A 27,747-nucleotide genomic window follows, 5' to 3' on the forward strand; every position below is an offset into this window, starting at 1 on the left:
ATAAAATTAGTTAATTAAGCTTAATTTTTTTTTTAGTTTTACTGGTAATTTTTGTTGTTGAGCTTTTTTTTTTTGGGACTTGTATACTTTGTTTTAGATATTAGATCTATAAATTTTTTTATGGTCACTAAAATGAGGAAAATGCTAGAGTTGCAAGTTTTTTATAAATTACTTATGTAATAAGTGGTTACTAGTAAGTAAAAAAATGACGTGAGTGGTGTGCCCATATGCGAATCAATAAGAATTTGCTACCAAAAAGGTTTGTAAAAATGTTATAAAAAAGTTTGTAAATATAACATTACTCTTAAAAGAATCAATGATATTGTTAAAGGGAAATAAAATGTAATTTTATAGAACAAAATTGCTAAAATTAACACACATATATATATAATAATATTTTTCTAAAAAAAAAAAATTAGGGGTGGCCATTGCCCCCTAGTCCAAGGGTAGTTCCGCCCCTGCACACACGACACAACTACAATGAGTCACAAGGAACCTTTTTTTTTTTTTTCATAGATGTCTTTATGTTTCCCTTTTTTTTCATGGGGAATTTTGAGAATATTGTATTCTTAATGGATTCGTCCAAAACATTGTATGAATTCTTGAGGAGAAAAAAATTACTAAAATTAAATTAAAGTTGGGTTAAGTGTATACATGGATAGAGATTCTTTTTTTTTTTTCTTTTTTCTTTTCCTTTTAAGATCAACTATTTTAACCAATCACTCCCTATATTCCCACAGTTTTCCAATTATACTGTTGTTTTCTTATCATCTGAGTGGTGTTATCGTTCCTCACTAAGCAAATCAATGACTGTGTTTGGCTAACCTATTTGCTTGATATTGAGATAAAAAGTGATTTTTAAATAAATTAACTTTAAGCAAATAAACCGACTTATTTTCTTAAACTCCTTTTTTATTTCACATTTAAGCAAATAAGCTAACAGTAAATAAGCACCCCCAAACATGCAATCAGAATTAAAATTTAAAATTATATTGAAATGATCTTTTAACGTATTTGCTTGATATTTGTATTTTAAAGAAGGCAATTAGGATGTAATTATGAATTATTGGAGGGGATGCTAAGTGCTAAGTCAAGTTTAGAACCTCTATCTAGTTTCAAAAGCTATCCAAGTTGTATATATTAGAACCTTTAATTCTCTCTGTTTGTTTGTTTCTCAAAAGCTATCCAAATTGAAATATTTTGCCGAAGATTGAAGACAGTAGATGGGTGAAAAGAGATGCGAACATAATGGCCCATGAATTACGTGAATGGGCCTTGAGATACAATTTGAGGGCTGTATCCAGCCTTATGTCGCCCCATGGGAGTGTTAAAAGAATCTGATGGCTAATGATTTGTACAGTAAATGAGTAAATTTACATTTACTAATCCAGATTGCCTTCTATTTGTTTATTTTTTTTCATTTAAAAAATATTCAAATAAAAGTACCAAAACCTTACTATAATTTAGATATTGTGTACCTTGTAGGTCTAATGTAATGCATTAGGTACTAAATGTAACGTGTAAGCCAAGAGTTTTATAGCACAATTAATTGGCACATCATTACATCATTTGAACAAATTGGTACCTTTCTAGGAGTGTTTGGGAGAGTACAATGACGGGTGGGTTCGAGCTCTGAGAGAAAAATATTTAATATGTAAGTATTTATAACCATTTAAAAAGAATGGACACCTCTTGATGTTTCAAATAAAAACATCCGAAGTTCAAATTAGGAATGATAATGGGGCAGAATGAGGCTAGATCATGGGTGCCTAAACAAACTTTGGGCCAAGATAGGATATGGTCACTTTATGGCCCAAAAATGCTTTTTTATGTGAAGATGTATTATGTATGTGTAAATAAATTATTGTAACCGCTTCTAAAAATAAAATATATATATATATATATATATATATTTTTTTTTTTGTAACCAATTGAACTTAATTGAAGTTATAATATTTTGAGTCACTAAGTACTATTTTTTTTTTCTTTTTTATATTGTTGTTAAGATAGGCATATATAGTGGGGGAGGAAGAGGTGGGGTTTAAATTACAAACTTAGGGTAGCACAAAGAATATCATGACCATTGGGCTATCACTTGAACCCCAACTTGTGGTAATCAAAGATTACTTTCATTTTCACTTTTCTAATTTCAAAAGAGGTCCCTCCACCCCCCCCCCTCCCCCTCACCTCCCCTTCCCCATGGCATCAAACAATAAAACAACTCAAATTTGACTATGGTGTTTTTGTTTATCAATTTTCAATTCTCCAATAATTTAGGACCCATTTGGTAATGTTGTTCTAGTAACATTATTTGTATTTTTTAGAAATATGTATGGATGAAAAAATATATAGAAATACATATAATGTTGTTTAAAACTAAAAACATGTCATTAAAAACCCTCTCTCAAAGTCAGTCAACCTAGATTTTGCTTGACATGTGTCTATAGCAAAGACTATTAAGTGTGGATCTCTCAATTCAGACCTAATCATTTGCAACAAATGTCCCAAACTATGTAAAGCCCAAAAAATAGGTTGGCCCAACTTAAATGAGATATGATAGGCTTCTTATGGTCTAACAATATTGGCAATACATTATTTTCGTTTTGCAAGAACCAGGCTTTTTATTATTATTTAGACAATGAACTTACTCAACCAAATGAAAGGCCCAATTGGGCCCTAAACTTATTAGAGACCTCATAGATGGTATTTATTTAGTCAACTTAGCGTGTGTTTGGCTACAAATTAAAAAGTCAGTTTATTTTACTATTTAACTTATTTTTGCTACTATTTATGGGTCCTACTACACTTTTTTGTATTATTTCAACTAATTTTTACATTTATTTACAGTACTTTCAGTAAAGAGTTTTCAATATCAACAAAATAAGCGGATCCCAAACAGACCCTTATTTAGTTTGTGTAAGACACTAAGACTTTTAAAAATCTTTATTTCATTTTTTTAGTGTAAAATTTATATCTTCTAATGTTCTAGATTTGGATCATTTGTGGTTTTGATGACTTCATCAATTCCATTGTAATTTTGTATTCGCTTTGAAAGAAAATTTTGTAACTTATATTGAAAATAAAACCTTTAAGAATTTTATTAGGAAGACGCATGATAATAGATGATTTTTATTGCATAAAATCTAGCATAATTTTGGTAAAAGATAACAGCTTCTTTCTTGATATGTTTGTACATGTCTAAAACAAACTAGACAATATATAATTGGAGTTTAAAAGTAATAAGTTCTCTTCAAAAAAATGATTTAGAAAATATATAATTACATCAACATTCATAATTTTATATATATTTATAAATTATGATTTACTCTAAATTTAATTCAAGAGATTTGTCTTGATTAATTTATCATTAGCATAATGTGGTTCCCAAACAAAAATTTATGACTCTATTCCTACTTTTATATATGTGTGTGTGAAGAAGTTGGGATCAAATTTTAGATATGCATCCACAAAGGAGAGGATTTGCGTCAAACCAAGAGGTAATTGGCTTCTACATGTACACTGAGGCTCTCACACATGACACAACTACAATGGGTCACAAGGAACCTTTTTTTTTTTTTTTTTCATACCTCTCTTCATGTTTCCCTTTTTCATGGGGAATTTTGAGAATATTGTATTCTTAATGGATTCGTCCAAAACATTATATGAATTCTTGATGCGAAAAAAATTACTAGAATTAAATTAAAGTTGGGTTAAGTGAATACATGGATAGAGCTTCTAATGCTATTTTTTTTTCTTTTAAGATCAACTATTTTAACCAATCACAACCTATATTCCAACAGTTTTCCAGTTCTGCTGTTGTTTTCTTATTATTTGAGTGGTGGTTTTATCGTTCCTCACCAAGCAAGTCAATGACTCTGTTTGGCTAATTTATTTGCTTAATATTGAGATAAAAAGTGAATATTAAATAAATTAACTTTAAGAAAATAAACAAAATTATTTTCTTAATAAATTCCCTTTTTATTTCACATTTTAGCAAATAAACTAACAGTAAATAAGCACGGTCAAACATGACCTCAGAATTAAATTTTAAAATTATTTTGAAATGAACTTTTATCCTCTTTCATATGAATTCAATTTTAATAATAAATTGTATTTTTCTATGGGATAATATTGATAAAAATACATCTTTTGTCGTGTATTTCGTTCTATCAACTACAACTTGTCACACATATATATTGTTTATTCTAAAACGACCAAAGTTTAGAGAGGAAAAAAATTAAATATATGACATATTATAATTAGTGGAGTATAAAATGAAACACTTGAAGTGAAATACAGAATTTTTGTTCAATGATATTTGTAACCTCAAGTTAAGTTGAGAGTGAACTAAATTGGACAAACCAATTATTAATACTTCTTTCTAATTCTAGTAAGTTCGGGTACCCAACCATAATGTACATGAAGTTTCTAAAAACTTGTTCATGTGAACAGAGTAATTTAATTCTTGAATTGACTTGTCAAGACTCAAGAGTCTTTAGATTAATTCATTCTTTCTTTGTTTTTTTTTTGAGAAGCCATTCTTTCTTTGTTAATTTTTAATTTATGAAACGTATTCTTAAGCCTTTACTATCAATTTTTCAACCATAACAAGATTGGAAACTTTTTAAAGTATGTTATTCTTCTCTCTGCTAAGTAACAAGATTTGGTAAAGTATAAAATTATGCTTCTAAAATCTTTATTAACATCTTTAAACAACTCCTATGTGCATGTGTGGGGGAATGCTCCTGTGCAGTGCTGTGCATCCCATGCATGGGTTGCTTATATAAACCATTTCTCTCTCTCTCTCTCTCTCTCTCTCTATATATATATATATACATACAATCAATTTTCAAAGTACAAATAAAAAAGAGGTGAACAAGGTTTAAGTAAAACACAAAGTTTTCTCAATGATTTCTTTTTGCTACATTATTGTTAGAGATGGGAGAGAGACTTCAAGTTCAAACGAGTAGATATTAAGAGTTTTATGTAATTTTCCTAAACAAAGCATGTGTCATCCTGTGGACTTCAAAGATTATTATTATATATGAAAAAGAGGTAGGTAGACAGCTAACCCAAGCACACTTTCAAGTATTATATGTTGTATTAGTTGAGGTGTGACTAAAATGAACGTTCCAGTGGGATTCCTTCCATGCTTAATATAGCCAAAATTAGGACAGCTAAAACAAAAGTCAGCTCTTAATATGTCATGACAAAAGAGTAGTTACACTAATATCATCATATCAACATTCCTCATGCGTTTTTTATTTTAATCTAAATCCAACTTTAACTTAGAATTGGAAGCTGCAATTAATTATCAAATACCAACTTGTTCAATTATTTATTAATTTGCTCTCTATATAAGGTGACTGAGATTTCTTCCTTTCTTTTCTTCTTGTAACAACAATGGCAACTGATGATCTTCGCACAGATTCTTCCGACTACCGGGTTGAGCTTCTATCGCCGGAAGCAGCCGGCATGGTTCCGGCTGCACCAAGGGAGCCAACATGGCAACTCAACATGGATCAGTTTCGGTCGGCAGAGAGACACATGAATTCTAATTTTGGTTGTGGATCTTTTTGGCAGACATTAAGTATGCATGCTATTCTTCTCCTGTTTATATAATATTATTGTGCTAATTAATTAAGCTTTAATTACAATAACTTATTTTGTTTTTCTATCTTTTGTTAGTGAGGCAAAAAAAAATTGCGGCATACTACAAGAGGCAGGAAAAAATTCTCAAAGGATTTGATGAAATCGACAAATTTACCGAGCAGGGTTTTTTGCCTGAAAGTATGACAGAGGTTTGTTGTTTAATTTATCAAATATACTTAAATCGAGTCACATACTCACGAGCAACAACCAATTTTAATGGTTTGTAACCATATTTTGTTTTGGTTATTGAGAAATGAAGCTAATGAATGTGCTCCTTTTGAGATGGGGTTGAGATCAACACTTATAATTTTTATTGATTCATCTTATTCATTTACTTAGGGAAAAAGTGACATATCAAATCTTTTAACTATTTGGGGTTGGATTGGTTGTCTCATGAGGTCTCAAAATGTGTATATCTTTACCTAACTCTCTTTGTCTCTCACACATAAACCTTTTTTTGTGTTTCAGGATGAAGAAAAGCAACTTGCTAGGGGTGAGAGTCTGGCAATATATGCATCTAACATAGCTAACGTTGTGATTTTCATTGCAAAAGTGTTTGCTTGTGTTGAGAGTAAATCACTGGCAGTGATAGCTTCCACCTTAGACTCCCTTTTGGATCTTTTATCTGGTTTCATCCTATGGTTTACTTCTCATGCTATGAAAAAACCAAATCACCATTGGTATCCTGTTGGAAAGAACCGAATGCAACCTGTGGTAAGCCTTCCTAACTAGAAAAACATTAAATTGAAGTTCTTAGAAGATTACAAATGATTTCTTAATTGCAGAACTGTTAATTAATGAAGCCATATGATGCCGTTGACTTAATTTACAATCATATGATATCTCAATTTCTTTTTAATAAATTGAACTTTAAACCCTTAAATTTTGTGGTTATTATTATTTTGGTTTCTTAAGTTTGATATTTTTCGTTTTAGTCCATCAAATTTAATTCTTTTTTTTCAAAATGGTTATTTTGTCCATTTTTGTGACAGATTTGGGTCCTCTCTCTCTCTCTCTCCTTAGTTACAATTTTATTGACATAGACAAAATGACCATTTTGAAAATAGAATCAAACCTTTATTTTATTTTTTTTGAGAAGAGGCAGAATCAAACTTTGTGGACTAAAATGAAAAATCTCAAATTTAAAAAAACAAAATGAAAATTATTCCAAACTTTTAAGGTCAAAAGTATAATTTAGCCTTTTAAAAAAATTAAAAAAAAAAAAAAAAACTGTTAAAACTATTATCAATTTTATTACAAAAACTTTACTAATGGACATATTAATGAATAACATCAGTGTCAATAAATAATATATTAAATAAAATTTTATTAACTTTTTTTTGTTTTGTATTTAAAATTTGACACATGAGTTTATAAGTTTTATGTATAAAAAATTGATGTACTAATATTACTCTTTTTCCTAAAAATGAGATCTCATGTCTAGTGCCAAAGAAAAAAAAAAGGAGAATTTAGTGGGTTTTGAGCTAAGTACCGTATTAAATATTATGATGTTATCAAAATCTGGAACACCTTCATCATTTTCCTCTTTCTTTTGTCATCATAAAATGGTGTTGTAATTATGGTCAATAACATAGAAATAAGAATTCCACTTTCTTATTTAGCTCCAATGGGCAATTTTGCAGGGCATTGTTGTTTTTGCATCAGTAATGGCGACACTTGGATTACATATATTGTTCGAATCAGGTCGACAACTCCTTGCAAAAGTGAGTTTCAATAAATTCAATTTGCAATTCATTCAATAGTTTTGGGCAACACCGGCCTCACTCTATGATGCTTTTACATTCAAATTTTAAAACCTGAAAAAATCTCACTCATGTTTTTATAGTGATAAATAAATGGTATTGACACCCTCTATAGTGTTTGATGTTTAGGATTCTAATCTCACCTCTCACTTATGTTTTCTGTTAGTATTTAACCCATTACTATTTCCTGAAGTCACCATTAAATTTATATGTGCAGACTCAGCCTGAAAGGGACCCCATGAAAGAAAGATGGATGATAGGAATTATGATCTCAGTCACAGTAGTAAAATTTGTGCGCATGCTATACTGTCGCAGATTCGAAAATGAAATTGTGAGGGCATATGCTCAAGACCATTTCTTCGATGTGATCACCAATGCAATCGGTCTAGTAACAGCAGTTTTGGCTATCAAATTCTACTGGTGGCTCGATCCAACCGGTGCCATCATTGTAAGTCTATGATATCTATTGTTAAATTTGTCACAATTGTAAGAGATTTTACTAGTTAAGCTAGCTGGAATTCATATCATAATTAGTCACTGATCCATTATTGTAAACGATGTCAATGCAGATAGCTTTATACACAATTAGTAATTGGTCAAGGACTGTGATGGAGAATGTATGGTCACTAATTGGGAGGACAGCCCCGCAAGAGTATTTAGCAAAGCTAACATATCTCATTTGGAACCATGACAAGGAGATTAAGCACATTGACACAGTTAGAGCATACACATTTGGGTGTAACTACTTTGTTGAGGCTGACATAGTTTTACCAGAGGAGATGCCCCTTGGCCAAGCAAATAATATTGGGGAGAGCCTTCAAGAGAAGATTGAACAACTCCCCCAAGTTGAGCGAGCATTTGTTCATGTAGATTTTGAAACAACTCACAAGCCAGAACACAAGCCAAAGGCTTCATAAATACCAAGAAAAGCAATACAAGGAGGATAAATACTTGTTTGCATGTGTGCATATTAAAGAGGGATGGATATTCATCGTGTAAGGAGTCCAACCAAACTTTCACGGCCTCTTCGGGTTGGTTTTTTCCTTTACCAGTGAGTAATTGGTCTATAAAAAGTTTTAAGATGCCTCTATTTACTATTTAGTCTACCGACACTTCACTTTTTAAGATTGAAAATTTTAAGATTGAAAATAGTTATATATATATATATATATAACTATTTTGTATATAATTTATAATGTAATTATAGTGAACAGAAAATAAAATATAAAAAAAAACACCAAAATTCTTGCTACTCAAAAGGTAATTTTCATTATGAAAATCATGGAGTGGGTGAGGGAGATATTAATTAGCAAAAAGGAATTATGTATTAATATTGACCGACTCTCTACTCTCTAGCAAGAAAGGGGTTTATTTATTAACACCGACTCTCAAAGAAGGAATTCAATCATTTATTATTGGCTTGTAGTCCTGTGACCTTAAATATAATGAAGTTTATGCCTTCATTGCCCTTTTTGTTTTTGTATTTAATCTTTTTTTTTTTTTTTTTGGCTAAGTGAAAAAAACGAATTCAGAATCAAGATTTTCATGTGAAGAACATCAGTTTGAAATTTGAAGTTTTAGTTCCACAACCACATGTCATGATTTCTGTCAATAAATATTCACTTTGAAAGTTGAATTCCACCAATCAAGATTTCTCTATAGAGTATTTCTCAAAAAAAGAAAAAAAAAAAAATTTCTCTATAGAGCTGTAGGAGTTTTCTATCTTATCTAGAAACTTGAACTTTTTAAAGGGATAGTGGATAATGCATCATGCATGATCTTTGAAATAAAAAGGTAAAAACCATAAAAAAAAAAAAAAAAATTAGAGTTCAAAACTATTTTTAATTGCAGGAAGTGATTTGAAAACATAAAAATTAGTCCCTATCAAAACCTCATAGATTATATTTATATTTTATTTTCCATAACATGACAATTACACATCCACTGCCATCTCACTTGCTTATAGTGGGATAACCACTTGTGCACACTATAGCAAATTAACAATAATTCAATATAATATCTCATATATGATTTAATTAATGAGTATCCTTAGGATATTTGTTTGATCATTTAAAAAAAAAAAATTGATACAATTTTTATAGGAAATATAAAAAACTGTTCAAATACATGTTTCATTTCCTATAAAAAGTTTCTAAAAATAATTACTAAACTAATGTCCTAAGGCATTTGTTCACTTTTCCAATGTATCAAGAGATATTTAACATATGGCCTATTTTTAAATGCCGAAAGTGACTTGAAAACATAAAAATTAGTCCCTATCAAAACCTCATAGTTTTAATTTATAAATTATTTTATTTTCCGTAAAAAGACAATTACACGTTTCCACTTGTTGGGTTCTACCATCTCACTTGCTTATAGTGGGATAAACACTTGTGCACGTTAGCAAATTAACAATGATTCCATATAATATCTTATATATCATCCGATTAATGAGCACTATTAGGACATTTGTTTGATCATTTAAAAAAAAAATTGATACAGTTTTTATAGGAAATATAAAAAACTGTTTAGATACATGTTTCAGTTTCTATAAACAGTTTCTAAAAATATTTATTAAACTAATGCCTTAAGACATCTATTCACTTTTCCAATGTATCAAGAGATATTTAACATATGGCCTATTTTTAAATGCCGAAAGTGACTTGAAAACATAAAAATTAGTCCCTATCAAAACCTCATGGTTTTAATTTATAAATTATTTTTCCATAAAAAGACAATTACACATTTCCACCTGTTGGGTTCTACCATATCACTTGCTTATAGTGGGATAAACACTTGTGCACATTAGCAAATTAACAATGATTTCATATAATATCTCATATATGATCCGATTAATGAGTACTCTTAGAACATTTTTTTGATTATTTTTTTTAAAAAAATTGATACAGTTTTTATAGGAAATAAACTAATGCCCTAAGGCATCTGTTCACTTTTCCAATGTATCAAGAGATATTTAATATATGGCCTATTTTCAAATGCCGAAAGTGATTTGAAAACATAAAAAGAGATATTTCCACTTGTTGGGTTCTACCATCTCACTTGCTTTTATAGTGGGAGAACCACTTATGCACGTTAGCAAATTAACAATGAAACCTCATAGTTTTAATTTATAAATTATTTTATTTTCCATAAAAAGACAATACCACATTTCCACTTGTTGGGTTCTACCATCTCACTTGCTTTTATAGTGGGAGAACCACTTTTCCACGTTAGCAAATTAACAATGACTCAGTATAATAACTCATATGATCCGGTTAATGATTATCTTTAGGACATTTTTTTTAATCATCTAAAAATTATTAATACAGATTTTATAGAAAATATAAACAACCATTCAGATACATTTTTCAATTCCTATAAAAAGTTCCTAAAAATATTTACTAAGCTAATTCCCTAAGACACCCGTTCACTTTTCCAATGTATCAAAAGATATTTAATATATGGGCCATGTTAATAAATATTTTTAGGATATTTGTTAACTAACTATTTTAAAAATGTTTTAATACCATTTTTATGAAAAATATAAAAAATTGTCAAAAAATGTATTAACTTCTTCTTTTTTCTCATAAAAAATTTTAAAAAATATTTGCTAAACCAAAGATATGCCATGCTCTTAGAGACATTTTTTGGGTGTTTAGTATAGGAGTTTGAGTAATGTTGTTTGGGTGTTTTTAATATACGTGTAGGTGAAAAATTGTTAGGAGTCTTAATTAGGAGGATTGCTAAATGTAATGACCATTGCTATTTTAATTGGTTAAGTGCTTGGCTGCATGCTAAGGTACCTAATTAGCTAAAATAGCATAGGTAAGTATGTAGGAACTACAATAAGGCTATAGGGATGCTTGTACCCGAATCAGGTGTGAAGGTTTGTGAAGTTAGTTGTGACAGCTAGGACAGCTGGAGTGTGAGTTAGTTACACAGCTGTAAGCACAGCCATGTGCAGCCACTTACCAAAGAGAATTGGGGTATAAGGATGAGAGGATGTAACCATATGAGGCATGAATTGAGTAAAGCTCCATATTCTTTCTGTTATTCTATTCTTCTCTCTGTTATTTTCTCTTCTTCTCCATTCTTCATTCATCCAAGGAGGCTTAGCTAACCTCGAATTTAGCTATTATCACCTCATCAATTCAGCACTTAACAATTGGTATCAGAGCAGAGATTCTGTGACTAATGGCTGAGACACGATCAACAGCTGCCATGGCAGCCACTAATGAAGCTATTTCTTCTCTTCGAACTACTTCTGATCATCATGGCAAAAGCATCCAGGAAATTCAAAAGATTCAGGAGATTCATACCAGAACAATGAATGAGATGAACCAACATCTTATTTCAATTCTTCAGAAGTTGAACACGGATGACAATAGATCACAGGAACCTTCATCTACAATTCCTAATTCCTCAACAATGACCCTTGGCAAACCTGTTAGGCTTGATTTTCCTCGCTTCTCAGGTGATGATCCTGCTAGCTGGGTTTACAAAGCTAATCAGTATTTTGCTTATTACCAAACTCCAGCTATGGAGAAACTTTTGGTGGCTTCCTTTCACATGGACCAAGAAGCTCTGGTGTGGTACCAGGACGCAGAGGATGCTGGAATTTTCTGTAATTGGGAGGGTATGGTACAAGCCTTGTATGTCAGATTTGGATCAACACCATATGATGATCCAATGGAGGCCCTTACCAGATTGAAACAGACTTCAACAGTAGCTGTTTACAAAGCTGAATTTGAGGCCTTATCAAATCGAATCAAAGGCTTATCATCAACACACAAGATGAGTTGCTTCTTAAGTGGTTTGAGAGATGAAATCCGTTTGCCTGTGAGAATGTTAAATCCACCATCATTGAATGCAGCCTTTGGTTTGGCTAAGATTCAAGAGGAGTATTGGAGCAGTTACAAAAGGAGTTCTAGAATCCAACAAGAATCGGGTAAGCCATCTATTTTGGGTCCTCCTAGAGTCAACACATTTTTAGAGGCCAAGTCTAGAATTCCAATTAAAAGAATCTCTCTTGCTCAAATGGAAGATAGGAAAAAGAAAGGATTATGTTATAATTGTGATGATAAATGGAGTCCTGGTCATAAATGTAAAAGTGCCAAGATATTTCTGCTTGAGGGAATTGATTTGGGACTTGATCCACAGTCGGGTGTCAAGATTACTGAGTTGGAAGAAGACCTGGGAAGTTCAATGGCTGAGAAAGAAGACACTAATGCCAATCCTGAGGAGGTTGAGATAACCTTATATGCTTTAATTGGTAACCCCACGCCTGGTACTATGAGGATTAGGGGTAAAATCAATGGAGTAAGTATGGTAGTGTTGCTTGACACAGGCAGCACCCATAACTTCATTGATGCAGCCTTAGTCCCTGGACTGAAATTAGCAGTTGACCAATCACAGACACTGGAGGTCAAGGTAGCCAATGGTGCCTTGATCAGGACTAAGGGATTTTGTGATCAAGTACCAGTTTGCTTGCAGGGAAGGGAGTTTTCTATTCAATTCCATGTGTTACCACTTGGAGGATGTGATGTGGTGCTAGGAACACAGTGGCTAACTACATTGGGTGATATTCAATGGAATTTCCAATTCTTAACTATGGAATTCTGTCATCAAGGGCACAACATCAAGCTGCAAGGATTGAAGCAAACTGATTCACATCTCATTGATGGTGACCAATTTCTTAAAACCCCAATCAAAAAGGGTCTGTTGGTTCATATTTCAAACCCTTTATCACTGGAGAAACAGGCTGCATTACCTGTGGCAGTAACTGATTTACTGCAAGATTTTTCTCATGTTTTTGATACTCCAGTAGGCCTGCCTCCTCTCAGGGGTCATGAACACCATATTACCCTTAAAGATGGAGTTCAACCAGTCTGCCAGAGGCCATACCGGTATCCTTTTTATCAAAAGAATGAGATAGAAAAAATAGTTAAGGAATTGTTGAATGCTGGATCTATAAGGAATAGTTGCAGTCCCTTTTCATCTCCTGTTTTGTTGGTGAGGAAGGCAGATGGTTCTTGGCGTATGTGCATTGATTATAGACAGCTTAACTTGAATACCATTAAGGATAAGTTTCAAATACCTGTTATTGATGAATTGCTTGATGAGCTGAATGGTGCTTGCATTTTTTCTAAACTTGACTTAAGGTCGGGCTATCATCAGATTAGGATGAGTGAGGAAGACATTCCTAAGACAGCCTTTAGGACTCATGAAGGGCATTATGAATTTTTGGTTATGCCCTTTGGACTCACTAATGCTCCTTCAACATTCCAGTCCCTAATGAATCAAGTGTTTAGACCCTACCTTAGAAGGTTTGTTCTTGTGTTTTTTGATGACATTCTGGTGTACAGTAAGTCCCTGGTTGAACATGTTTCTCATCTCAAAACTGTATTAGAGGTGTTAACTAAGGAGAAGTTATTTGCAAAGAAATCCAAGTGTGTCTTTGCTTGTGAAGAGGTGGAGTACTTGGGCCACTTGATTTCTGGTGAGGGAGTAAGGACAGATCCTAGGAAAACAATGGCAATGCAACAATGGCCTACTCCAAAGGATGTTAAGGCCTTGAGGGGATTCCTAGGTCTCATAGGGTATTACAGGAAGTTTGTGAGAGGGTATGGGCAGATTGCAGCACCACTGACAGCCCTTTTGAGAAAAGATTCTTTTGCTTGGACTGAAGAAGCTGAGATGGCATTCCAGAATCTCAAGTCTGCTATGTCCAATCCACCTGTCTTAGCTCTTCCAAACTTTGATAAACTATTTGTGGTGGAGTGTGATGCTTCAGGTGTTGGGTTGGGAGTTGTGTTAATGCAGGAAGGGAGAGCTATAGAATTTCACAGCCAGGCTCTTAAAGGCAGGAGTTTAGCTTTATCAACTTATGAAAAGGAACTGCTAGCCTTGGTCACTGCTGTGCAAAGGTGGAGGCCATACCTGGTTGGAAACTCCTTTCTGGTAAGGACAGACCAGCAGAGCCTCAAGTATATTCTGGAACAGAAAATTGGTACACCAGCCCAACAAAAGTGGATCACCAAGCTGCTAGGGTATGCCTTTATTGTGGAATATAAGAAGGGTAAAGAAAATGTAGTAGCTGATGCTTTGTCCAGACAGGTCCCTAGTGATGAAGTCTCATCTCAAAATGGGGTTTTGTGTATGATTTCTTTCCCTACTCCTGACTGGTTAGCTCAACTTAAATCCAGTTATGCTACTGATGCCCATGTTAAGAGTATTTTGGAAGCTTTTCAATCAGGTAAGGAGGGTCCTAAGGGATTTAGTATGCACAATGGGCTGCTGTTGTACAAGGGCAGGATGTATGTGGGGTCATGTGAAGCCTTAAAAACAGCTATTCTGCAGCAAGTACATGATGGGCCATGGGGGGGACATTCTGGGGTCCTTAAAACTTTGCACAGGGTTCAAAGGGACTTCTATTGGCCCGGATTGAAGTCAGATGTGAGGAAATATGTTAGGGAGTGTGACACTTGTCAAAGACTCAAGCATGAAACATGTCATCCAGCAGGTCTACTACAGCCCTTGCCTATTCCAGAGAGACCTTGGGTGGCTGTGAGCATGGATTTTGTTGAAGGCTTGCCAAAATCTCAGATGAAGGAAGTAGTGATGGTAGTGGTGGACAGGTTCACAAAGTTTGTTCACTTCATAGCCTTGTCACATCCCTACACTGCTTCTAAAGTGGCAAACTTGTATCTGCAACATGTGTTTAAATTGCATGGGATGCCTACTTCAATTGTGAGTGACAGGGACCCTGTTTTCACTTCTCACTTTTGGCAAGAACTGATGAAACTTCAGGGCATTCAATTGGCAATGTCCTCAGCATATCATCCCCAGACAGATGGCCAAACAGAGGTTGTGAACAAGAGTCTTGAACACTATCTGAGAGCTTTTGCAGCTGACAGACCAGCCACTTGGGTGGAGTGGTTGCCACTTGCTGAGTATTGGTTTAATACCAACTTCCACACCTCACTCAAGCTCACTCCTTTTGAAGCAGTGTATGGCTACCCTCCTCCACGATTGATGGACTACATTGCTGGTACAACAAAAATTGAAGGAGTGGATGCTCATTTGAGGACTAGACAGCAATTGACTTCCCTATTAAAGTAGAATTTAGTAGCAGCACTAAACAGAATGAAGCTATATTCTGGCAAGCAGAGGACTGAGAGAAGCTTCTCTGTGGGGGATTGGGTGTTCCTGAGACTCCAACCTTACAAACAGAAGTCCCTTAAGCACCATCAGTTGAAGAAATTAGCTCCTAAGTTCTATGGACCATTCCAGATTTTACAGAAGGTTGGGGAGGTGTCATATAAATTGGATTTACCTCCAAATTCTAAAATCCATCCCACTTTCCATGTATCTTGCTTGAAAGCTAAGTTGGGTCAACATGTGGTTTCAATTCCCACTCTACCACCTACTGATATGGAAGGGGCAGTCATCACAGAGCCTGTAGCTGTGCTGCAGGAAAGGTCACACCAGCTTCGAAATAGGACCATCACTCAAGTCCTAGTTCAGTGGCAAGGAGAAGGTGTTGATGATGCCACTTGGGAGAACTTATATGTGATGCAGCAGAGGTTCCCTCACCTTGTGGGCAAGGTCTTTTAAAGAGGGAGGTATTGTTAGGAGTCTTAATTAGGAGGATTGCTAAATGTAATGACCATTGCTATTTTAATTGGTTAAGTGCTTGGCTGCATGCTAAGGTACCTAATTAGCTAAAATAGCATAGGTAAGTATGTAGGAACTACAATAAGGCTATAGGGATGCTTGTACCCGAATCAGGTGTGAAGGTTTGTGAAGTTAGTTGTGACAGCTAGGACAGCTGGAGTGTGAGTTAGTTACACAGCTGTAAGCACAGCCATGTGCAGCCACTTACCAAAGAGAATTGGGGTATAAGGATGAGAGGATGTAACCATATGAGGCATGAATTGAGTAAAGCTCCATATTCTTTCTGTTATTCTATTCTTCTCTCTGTTATTTTCTCTTCTTCTCCATTCTTCATTCATCCAAGGAGGCTTAGCTAACCTCGAATTTAGCTATTATCACCTCATCAATTCAGCACTTAACAAAAAATGTATAAAAATATATGTAATATTATTTAAAATGCTAAAAAATATGTTTGAACTTACCTACCAAACACCCCTTTATAATCGAAGGCACCTATGGATATAGTCTGCAAATGCCCATGCTAAAAGTAACTTTTCTTCTAATAAATATATTATAACATACTTTGGAGATCACAGAGAGAAAGTAGTATGAAACTCGTGAAGACGTAGTTGAGTTTCTCGTTGGCCACTGTCAAACAATGACAGCGGCTGATGATAAGATGCTTGCTTATCAACACCAAAGCTCACAATAGTCCAAAAAGATAACGATAGGTGGCTGAACAAGACATTGTCATTAAAACATTTTTTTTAAAAAAAACCCTTTATAATCCAAGGCACCTACGGATATAGTCTGCAAATGCCCATGCTAAAAGTAGCTTTTCTTCTAATAAATATACTATAACATACTTTGGAGATCACAGAGAGAAAGTAGTATGAAACTCGTGAAGACGTAGTTGACTTTCTCGTTGGCCACTGTCAAACAATGACAGCGGCTGATGATAAGATGCTTGCTTATCAACGCCAACGCTCACAATAGTCCAAAAAGATAACGATAGGTGGCTGAACAAGACATTGTCATTAAAACATTTTTTTAAAAAAAACCTAACTGTTTTTTTCTTTTCTTTTTTTTTAAATAATTTTAAAAAAAATTTCTAAATCAATACTATTAGAATATCTGTTAACAATTTCATATTATCTATCAAAAAAAAAAAAAACTGTTAAACATAAAACCAAAAAAAAAAAAAACATAATTTCAATACTAAAAGTCTAAAACTACAACTGTATTAATTTTACTAAAATTAATTTATTAATTTACATGACAATGAATATAATTTTTCATGTTAATATTAATTTATAATAAGTTTTTTAAAAAGTATTTTTCCTTTTGTTATAAACAATCTTTTAGAGTTTTTAGGTCACATTGCCATTGATTCATTCAGCTATTAAAATTTTAAAATAAATAAACTGAATTTTATCGAGTTATCAATAATTTAAATAAATACCAAATTGAAACTAATTAATCATTGTGTAAATGTTGATATATGGTAAATTTTCAATAGTCTTATTTTATTAAAATTTAAATTCATGAACTTATATTTTTAACTTAAATGACAAAGAGGTAAACACATTAAATGAATTTTCTTATAAGAATACTAGCCTCTAAGCACACGCTCACGTGCGTGCTCAGAGACTCTTTTATTTTTTTGGATAAAATTTAATAATTTGCATATATTATATTTTAGAAATATATATTTTTATTTTTCAAACAAATAAAAATGATAAATTTTATAAATAAGTAGTAACTGTAATTTCTTTTTTGAACATAAAGGAAAAAAATTCTAAATTTTAGGAATTCTCTTTTTGAATTTAAAATAAAATTTGTTATTTGACATTTATAACCCTATTTCTAAATGAAATTATCTTTCATTAATAGAGTTATTTTTGAACCACATAAAAGTCTAGTCACAGGAAGTCCCTTAAATAGCAGTATAGATAGTTAATTTTCTAAATAAAACCAATTAAGTTGGACAAGTAATTATTTTAAGGAAAAAAAAGGATAATTAATTTCTATATTTTATAGTGTAAGTAGAGTGAAAAAGAAATAACATAATCTCCTTAAAAAAAAACACACAAACAAGCATCCATTCTTTTTGTAGGGTTAAGGGCCCAAATTATATATTGGGCCTTGGGTCTTGGCCGAGAGCATGAGCAGTCCGAGGAGGAACAAATGATAATAAATGATTCAGGTTCAGGATTTAATTAGCAAGATACGAATGGGAAGTCAGTCCGAGGAGGAATAACTCCTCGGATACGATAAGTACAACTCAAATATGTATTCCAACAATCAGGGTGACCTTCCAAGAAGCTTCATTGATAGGGACGTGCATCATGAATATACGAAAAGGAGGGGAACCTAAAAATATCTGAGGGAAAGCTATTACCACCGCATTAAATGCACTGTAACTACTTTTCTGGCCACATTTACGTGTAGAAAACCCCTGAACAGTGCTGCCTTGGCCATCACAACTCACAAAAAGCCAAAAAATGTGTTTGATGGGACAGGTACTTAAGAAAGGGATCAGATAACCAACAAGTGGAGGATCAAGATGATCCAAAGGGAACTATATAATGTAAGGGACCTTCCATGAGGAAGGGATCAGAAAATAGAGAAAGAATATTGTAGCAACCAAAATTATACTTGTACCCAACTGTTATTGATTTGTATGGAGAAATACCTCCTCGGACAGTGAATTCATCCAGCTTTATTTTCTTTATTTTTGCTTGATCATCTTTTAAATCCATACTAACTGTTGTCAAATTCATTAGAGTCTAGTTCTTCAACCCACTCTCTACAAATTTATTGTACTGAGTTCATTGGACCAAGATCTCATACATCTTGGGCTTGGGCTGCAAACTGTGTCCCTACAATTGGCACCGTCTGTGGGAAGAACTTGTGTAATAGTGAGTACAACGTTTAACTATGGTAGGATCAGGTCCCCATCAAGGAGAATTCATGGGTTCCAGGCGACAAGATGACTTCCTTAACCTTGAACGCAAACGAGATCGAGAAGGTAGCATACACACCACACATATTGGTAAAAGTCATTCTCAAGTTGGGAGTCACGTCTCTCAAGAGCAGAACAACCGAGCCATGCAAAAGGAAATTGACAATTTAAAGAAGAAGCTGCACCATGCACAATAGAAATGAACTTCTTCCAGTTCAAACGTCTCCTCCAATGATAAAGAGGATGCTAGTTATAGGCAAAGGTCAAGAACTCCACCAAGCGAGTCTTTCTCCCACGATGAAGAGCACCACCACAAGCAAAGGTACAAGAGCCCGCCTCGTAAAGGCTTAAGAAACGACGCTATGAGCAAGGCGTTGAATCAAATCTCCAAATCGCCTTTCACGCGCAAGATAGAGAGGGTAAAACTTCCTCGGCAATTCCATCAGCCCACATTCACCATTTACAATGGTCGAACAGACCCTGTAGAACATGTGAGCTAGTTCAACCAGAGGATGGCTGTCCACTCTAAGGATGAGGCTTTGATGTGCAAAGTATTTCCCTCCAGTTTAGGACCTGTGGCGATGAGATGGTTCGATGGTCTGAGGGCCAACTCCATAGATTCCTTTAAGGAGTTCACCTGGGCCTTTGGCTCTTGTTTTATCACGTGTAGTAGGGTACCTCGGCCCTTGCACTCATTACTATCCTTATCCGTGCGAGAGGGGGAGACCTTGAAAATGTACTCGGATAGATACTAAGAGATGTACAATGAGATAGATGGTGACTTTGATGACGTGGCCATCAATACTTTTAAGGTTGGCCTCCCAGCCGAGCACGGTTTAAGGAAGTCTCTGACTAGCAAACTTGTTACCAGTGTGTGTCAACTTATGGACCGGATTGATAAGTACAAGAGGGTTGAGGAAAACCAACAGTAATGGAAAGGTAAAGCGAAGGTTATCCCTCAGGAGAGGAGGGATTTCAGGTCGGACCGATTCAATAATAACCGACCTCAGAGGGATTTCGCTGGATAGTTAAAGTCTGCCAACACCCAAGCGGTTAATGCTATGTTCCGAGAGCCAGTGCACCGGGTACTGGAAAAGATTAAGAATGAGCTGTTCTTTAAATGACCAAATAAGATGGTAGGAAATCCCATGAGACGCAACCAGAGCCTTTATTGCGACTACCACCAAGACCAGGGACACACCACCGAGGACTATAGAAATTTGTGGAACCATTTGGACCAGTTGGTTCGAGAAGAAAAGTTGAAGCAGCTCTTGCATCATTCCAGTGGCCAAGGGAGCCAGGCAGGTTTGGAACCCCAGAGAGATGCTTCTTCAAGATCTCCTTTAGGAATGATCAATGTCATCTTTGCTGCACTAGGGAGAACCGGCTCCCGCCCCTCTTGAGTGATGTTTGTGGCTCGGCTACCCGCCGATGGCGCTAATTCAGGGCCAAAGAAGGCTAAGATAGTGATAACGCCTTAAAATGTATATTTATTATATATTTATATGGGCGTTATCTCTTTATTACTATGCTTAATTTGTATAATTAAGCCATGATTTGCATTAGTCCCTATTATTTTTCTTTACATAATTTTTTGAATAAAATGCTATTCATTATGTGTAATTTTCTACTTTCAGGAAATCATGTGAGAAAGATAAGTTTACAGGAATTTGTGAGAGAATGGAGGTCAAACTAGAATTAAAGTGGAGTTAAAGGACCATGCTTAAATGTCTAAGGAGGTGTAGCTGGAGTGCTTGGATCGTCTACCATGATTGGAAGCTTCAAATAAGGAAATAAATCAAAGAGGCAGAATCTGAAAAGGAAAAATCTGATTTGAGCACTAATCAGTATTTTGGGCGTATCACTCTCCTCAAAAATCCAATTGATGCAAGGCTAGATAGGTTGGAACCGTGACTTAAATATCTACAACTTTTCAGTTTTGAGTTTTTCGAGATTCTCAATTTTTGATGGCCGAAATTAACTCACAAATTACCGCTGTAAACCTGGACGGAAATTAAAATAGTAAATGTTTTATTTTCTGGGGACACTTAGACATTAGGGTTTTGAAGGGAGGCTGGGCAGAACGAATTTTGGAGAGCAAACCTTGTATTTTTCTTTCTCTAATGGCAGTCTAAACTCTTTGCTAGGGCGAGGGGTTATATTTCTTCTATACGGTATGAATATTCAATGTGATTCTTTCTAGGATTTTATCTACAATATATTTGATTGTTCACAAATATCCGGATGATAGTACACGCTCCCAGGCTGCCTCCAAACAGAGTCTGCAGGGACTCCTGCAACGCTAAAGGCCCTATCCCATGTCACATTGCAGTAATCCTTGCATACCTCTGAAAGCTCCTTAGTGAGCCTAATCTACGTCTCCTCCACACCGAGCAGATAAAACGCCTGATTTTCAACCTCGGTTGCTTCCTTGGCCAGTTGAGCTGCCTCCTTGGCCTTCTATAGCTCAACCTTAAGATCTATGACCAACTGCCTTTGGGTGGCCAGATCTATCTCGGTTAAGTGCAGTTTTTGGCGTTAATCCTCAGCCTGCCTTTCCACAGTCTTTAGACCCGCCTCAGCACTCAGGCGAGCCTGGTCCGACACTTTTAGCTTCTCAGAGATCTCAGTCTGCTCCTGTTTGAAGGCCCCCAATGATTTTTCAACATCAGCACGGGAGAGGGCCTCAACCTCGGCCTCATTACGGGCTTCACGAACCCACTCCACGGCCACAAAAACTTGTTGAGCAATCTGCCCAAAGACAACAGAAAAATCACGAGTTAAAAAGTAAAGAAAGAACGAAAATACAGCTTAGCATTCAAATTCACGGATATGATAGATTGCTTACCATAGCGAGGTCCCTCTTCATGGACAGGAAGAGGACTTTCTGCTTGAAGCACCTATAAGCTTCCATATCTCTCAGAAGGAGTAAAGGCTGCTCCAGGGCTTCAGCAATATATCCCGTATGCCCCCTTTGGAAGTCTCGAACTAAAGCGTTCCAAGGGATGGGAGTCCCATCCACCTCTAGTCGAGGAGACCAGGTGCATTGCGTCATGCGCACATCAGCCCTGTTTTGCTCCTCTTAACTGTCCAAAAAATGGACCTCTTGTCCTGGGCATCTTTGGCCACCTTCTGTTGTTTTGTCCCCTTCTGAGGACCCACCTCACCTTCCTCAAGCACCTCAATTGGAATTTTCTTCTTTAAATCAGGAATTGGCTTCAATCCGAGGTCGGTGGGGATCGGAGGAGGAGGAGGGGGGAAGAGTAGTAGGAACTTAAGACTTGGTGGCTTCTTTTGAAGTTGACACCTTGCTCCTGGAAGCCATAAGGTCTCTTAAGCTCTTGTTCCCTTGGTTCAAGGCCATTTCGTCTTTTTCTTCCTTTGATGAGCTATTCGGATGGGCAACTACTAGAACTAGAGCTTGGACACTTAAATGTCTGTCAGGCTCGCCCTCGGCATCCAATATAGGGATTACTTGTACTCTTCGAGTCTCCTCCTCTTCAAAACGAAACTTGTCAATTTCTTCTTCAAGCAAGGAGGTTGAGGAGGCAATCTCTTCCCTCGCTGCTGCTGCTTTGGGCCGAACTCGATGGATTGGTTGTACAATCAAAGGAGGGTTCTGTTGGAGTGGCAATAAGACCGGCGGAAGGTCGTCTCGGGCTAGGAAACTTGGCAATGACACGTCAATACGGGCCAACCGTGGGTCACCCGCTCTTATGGCATTGCCGATATCTTGGTATACCTCCGAGATTGGCTCAAAGTCTAAAATCAAATGGACGGCTTGCAGCTGTCTATCCTCACTTACGAAAATCTCAGACCTCAGCAAATAATTAAGAGCTGCAACGTTGGTCAGACTGAGCTGGGGTGATACGTGATTTTTGACTGCAAAAATTGCCGACGAGCAAAACATGGTTAGAAAATTAAGACCCATCATCAAAAGAAAGCAAAATAAAAGGGAAATAATGACATGGTTAGGGTTAAAGAATCTAAATTTCTTGCTAAGGAACCTAACTCTAAGGTATCCCACCTAACTCTCCCTCTCGAACTGGGCAATGAAGGCCATCATGTCATGCCCTCGAAGCAATCAGGTAGTCGTCTTTCATCCCCTTATTGGATTTAGGGAGGCACGAGATGAGCCTAACAACATTAGATCGAGACTTGAGGTAAAATCCCGCATTTTTAAGGGAGTGGCACTCGTACATGTGGACCACATCATGCTAGGTAAGCCCCAAGCCCAGATACTCGTTGAGAGCATCAATGCTACCTAAGACCCTAAATAGGTTGGGTGCGCACTGGTGGGGGCATATCCTATGGTTGAAGAGGTAGTCCCGTGTTATCCTATCCATAGGAAGAGTCATCCCCCCTTCTATGAAAGCTATCATAGGGATGATGACTTCCCCCTCTTCTTTGTGTGTCACTATTTATTCTAGGGAACAATATCGCAGGGTGACTCCTTGTGGTATGTGATATCTAACCTTAAAGGTCTCTATTTTGGCAGGGGAGTCTACTAAGTGCTTAAATCTACCCATCTGGACAGACTAAAGGGAAAGAACTGAAACTGGTAAATGAAGAAATAAGAACTGGATGGCTGAGGAGATTGGCCAAGGAGAAAAAGAAAAGTTTAAAGAAATAGAAACTTACGAGAACTAAGATGTGTATTAGTCCCTGAAACCTTTAGAAAGATTTTCAAGGATCTCTTGAAGAAAAGAGGGTGGTGAAGTTTGGAAGCTTAGAGAGTTTGGTGAGTTAGAATGCTTAAGATCTCTGGAGAACTTGAAGATTCGTAAAATAAGGGGAAAATGATTTCCCTTAAGGCTTTATATAGAGGGTGAAAACAAGTGGGAGTTATCTAGTTCAAAACCCAAGGACAAATATCAACCATTGGATTAGCGCCTCACCGTTGGATGTAGGGAACATAACATCACCTGGAGCAATTAATGACGCCTCGCGGGCTCCAAAGCGTCGGTGGCAATGATGGGGCGCGCAAAACGACAGTCCCATGTGTGTAAATCAAAGGGCAAAATAATATTAGCGCACGAAAAATCAAAACCCCACTTTTCTCCTCGGATGGGAGGGAAAAAATCAGAGTTTTGAAAGGTTATTGTAGGGTTAAGGGCCCAAATTATATATTGGGCCTTGGCCAAGAACATGAGTAGTCCGAGGAGGAACAAATGGTAATGAATGATTCAGGCTCAGGATTTAATGAGCAAGATACGAATGAGAAAGATACGAATGAGAAGTCAATCCGAGGAGGAATAACTCCTCGGATACGATAAGTACAACTCAAATATGTATTCCAACAATCAGGGTGACCTTTCAAGAAGCTCCATTGATAGAGATGTGCATCATAAACATACTGAAAGGAGGGAAACCCAAAAATATCTAAGGGAAAGCTGCTACCATCGCATTGAATGCATTGCAACTACTTTTCTGGCCGCATTTATGTGGAGAAGACCCCTGAATAGTGTTGCCTTGGCCACCACAACTCACAGAAAGCCAAAAAAGGTATCTGATGGGATAGGTACTCAAGTAAGGGCTCAGATGACCAACAAGTGGAGGATTAAGATGATCCAAAGGGAACTATATAATGTAAGGGATTTTCCATGAGGAAGGGATTGGAAAAATATAGAAAGAATATTGTAGCAACCAAAATTATACTTGTACCCAACTATTATTGATTTGTATGGAGAAATACCTCCTCGAACAGTGAATTCATCCAGCTTTATTTTCTTTGTTCTTGCTTGATCATCTTTTAAATCCATACTAGCTGTTGTCAAATTCATTAGGGCCTAATTCTTCAATCCATTCTCTACAAATTTATTGTACTGGGCTCATTGGGTTAAGATCTCATACATCTTGGGCTTGGGCTACAAACCGTGTCCCTACACTTTTCATAAGATATTTTTCATTATGAAAATCACGAAGTGGGTGAGGGAGTGATTTTCTTTTTTGAGAAATGAGTGAGGGAGTAATTAATTAGAGAAAAAGAATGATGTATTAATATTGACCGACACAATAAGAGCAAGGAAAGGGTTTATTTATTAATTATCTATATATATATATATATATATATAACCGAAACTTTTGAAGATCCCACAATTTTCTACGTCAACAATACTTATATAAATAATAATAAATATTTTTCTTCTATCAAATATAAATTACAAACCCGAAATAATAATAAATCTCTTTTTTTTCCCATCAAATATAGATTACAAACCTGATTCTTATTAAAACCCAACTACAAGAGGAGCCTAAATGCAGAAATCAGCCGCAGGTATCTCAAAACTATCTCTCAAACGCAAACTCAGTCCTAACAAAACCCTCAATCAAACTCTCTCTATTTCAAACTCACTCCCATCTCCTTCTTCTTCTTTAACTCTCTCATTCAATGTAGCTCCCTCCTTCTTTTCTCAACCATAACTCCTCTGGCAAATATCAATTTTGATTCATGGTTATTTTATTCTTGAAGTTTTATCATCTAGGCATTGATTATTTTTTGGCCCCCTTTCTGGGCATTTGATTTTCAGGGCTAACTTGAAGAATTTGGATCCTTTTCCGTTTCTGATGTTGGACAAATTTGGATCCTTTTCCATTTCTGATGTTGGACGATTTTTCAAGTATGAAGAATTCTAATCTGATCTTTTCAAGCTTCAATTTTATTTGATTAATATGGGTTAAAATTCAGATTGAAATTGGTTTAAATGGAACAGAGCCTCAAAGTTATGTTTTAATTATATGTCTTCAATTAGGTTTTCTATCGATTTAGGGATTTCAAATTGTACAGGTTTTGTAAGAAAATATTGTAAATATCGATGGATTTCATAGTGGAGATAGTATCAATTTAATGGTTTTTTTTTTTTTTGTTTTTTTTTTTTTTTTTGTTTTTGAAAGGCCTAAGAGTCGGCCTGATGATTAATTTATTTTGGCTGAAAAATTAATTCAATGATATGTATGGGCTGTGTGTTGCAGATATTTATGGGGTTTAATAATAATTTTAGGCATGGTTGATTTGTTTACCACTTGATTTCAATTTTTTTCCTATAATGAATGTGTTGTGTAGAAAGAATTGGAGAAAGAGATCTATGGGAGGCCCTTCACTACTGTCCGGTCCCCTTTGATATTGATGAAGAGATTGCTGCATTAATTGCTGATCTGACATAACCGGATCAAGCATGGAGCTGAATGTTTTGTCTATGAGATTGTTCTGGTATTGGACAGATTCTTTTTCTTCTCTTTTATACTCTTCCATAGATTGTTTGTTCTTCTCTCTTTTTTTTTTTTTTTTTTTTTGAATCATTGATGCAACTAAATGACCAATCTTTGGAACTCTGGCATATTTCGCAAGGAGTCAATAGTTTATAGTTAGCATGTCTATTTGCTGGGCTTGGTTCCTGCAGTTGTTGGGGGTTTGTTTTAGTTTTGCGTTGCTGTTGGGGTTTGTTTCAGTTTCGGGTTGCTGGAGTTTTTAATGTCATTCTTTATCTGAATTTGTTTTAGTTTAGGCTTATTTTTGGATTTATCAAAAATTTAGGCTTATGTTGGGGCATGTGAAAATTCATTTTGTTAACAGTGAATGTTCATAATATATGATTGTTTAAGGTCCTCAGATATTGTCAAGAACTATATTTTTCTTTTTTGTTTCTCTATTGATATGACTTTTGATTTTAGTTCTAATATCACATTAGCTACTGAGCATGTGAATCTGTTTCCAACTACTAAAGCTTAGAATGACCTATTTTCGATGTTGTCTTCCAAATCTTGCACATTTGTTTGCTGCCTCCTAAAGATTGCAATCTCTGTAATTCTGTACCTCTATAATCATAATGCACCTGAGCATGTGAATTAGTTTCCGACTATTAAAGATTGCAAAGCCAGTAATTCTTTTCTCTGAGAAACTGAACATTTTGGTACTACACACAGACAGACATACATTGATCCATGTCTAGGTTTAGAAATATATATTATGTTACTTTCTTTTTTGCATGCTTGGAGTTGCAAAGGATGTAGGAGTTAATTCTCTCGCTGTTGTTTTTGTGAGTAGGTATTAACTTGATTTAGGTGGTCATTTACTGCACTATTATTGATCTTCGTTATTCTGTTTTTTACAAATGATTTTAATTAAAAAAATACTTATTTTGCATGTTCTACTTTCATCAATATCTACTTTATTTGTTGTCTAATTCACTAAAGCCCAGTTTTCCAACCCACTCTCTTCAAATTCATTGTTTTGGGCTTTTTGGGTCTAAGTCCATCCATCTTTTGGGCTAGGGACTCAAATCTGGTCCTTACAGTAATAATTAAATTTTTTTTTTTATATACATTTTGATTGGGGAAAGACGTCTTCGATAGAAACACAAAGTACCAATCAAATAGAAATTATATGTCGTACTTTTTGTGTTTCACTTTATGATTTAGCAATTGTAGTATGTCATGTATTTGCATTTTTGTTTCTATTTTAAGCTTTGATGATTTATTAAGGAATGTAAAAAAAATGATAAATTATAATTAGTGAAATATAAAGTTGAATATAAAACAGGAAACAAAAGATTTGTACTTGTGTTGATCTAAAGTTTATCGACAACATTAATCATATTCAATGTTTGTAAGTGTTTTTTTTATGATAAAATTGATAATAATTTTAGTAATGCCCTTCTTTAAATCCGTGAATGAAATGCTAAAAATGGAAAACATCAGTCTCTGTCTACCTGC

The 27,747-nt window shown here is 35.2% G+C and overlaps 1 protein-coding gene across 1 annotated transcript; it reads left to right on the forward strand.

The window, feature by feature from the left end:
- Positions 1–5,089: 5,089 nt before the first annotated feature.
- LOC115983701 (metal tolerance protein 10-like) lies at positions 5,090–8,497 on the forward strand. Its single transcript, XM_031106440.1, has 6 exons — positions 5,090–5,590; positions 5,689–5,801; positions 6,121–6,366; positions 7,296–7,376; positions 7,633–7,863; positions 7,985–8,497. Exons 1-6 carry the CDS (start codon positions 5,404–5,406, stop codon positions 8,330–8,332), a joined length of 1,206 nt encoding a protein of 401 aa, XP_030962300.1. The 5' UTR covers positions 5,090–5,403; the 3' UTR covers positions 8,333–8,497.
- Positions 8,498–27,747: the final 19,250 nt, after the last annotated feature.

Source organism: Quercus lobata, chromosome 4, assembly GCF_001633185.2.
Source record: "Quercus lobata isolate SW786 chromosome 4, ValleyOak3.0 Primary Assembly, whole genome shotgun sequence".
In the NCBI taxonomy this organism is placed as follows: Eukaryota; Viridiplantae; Streptophyta; class Magnoliopsida; order Fagales; family Fagaceae; genus Quercus; species Quercus lobata.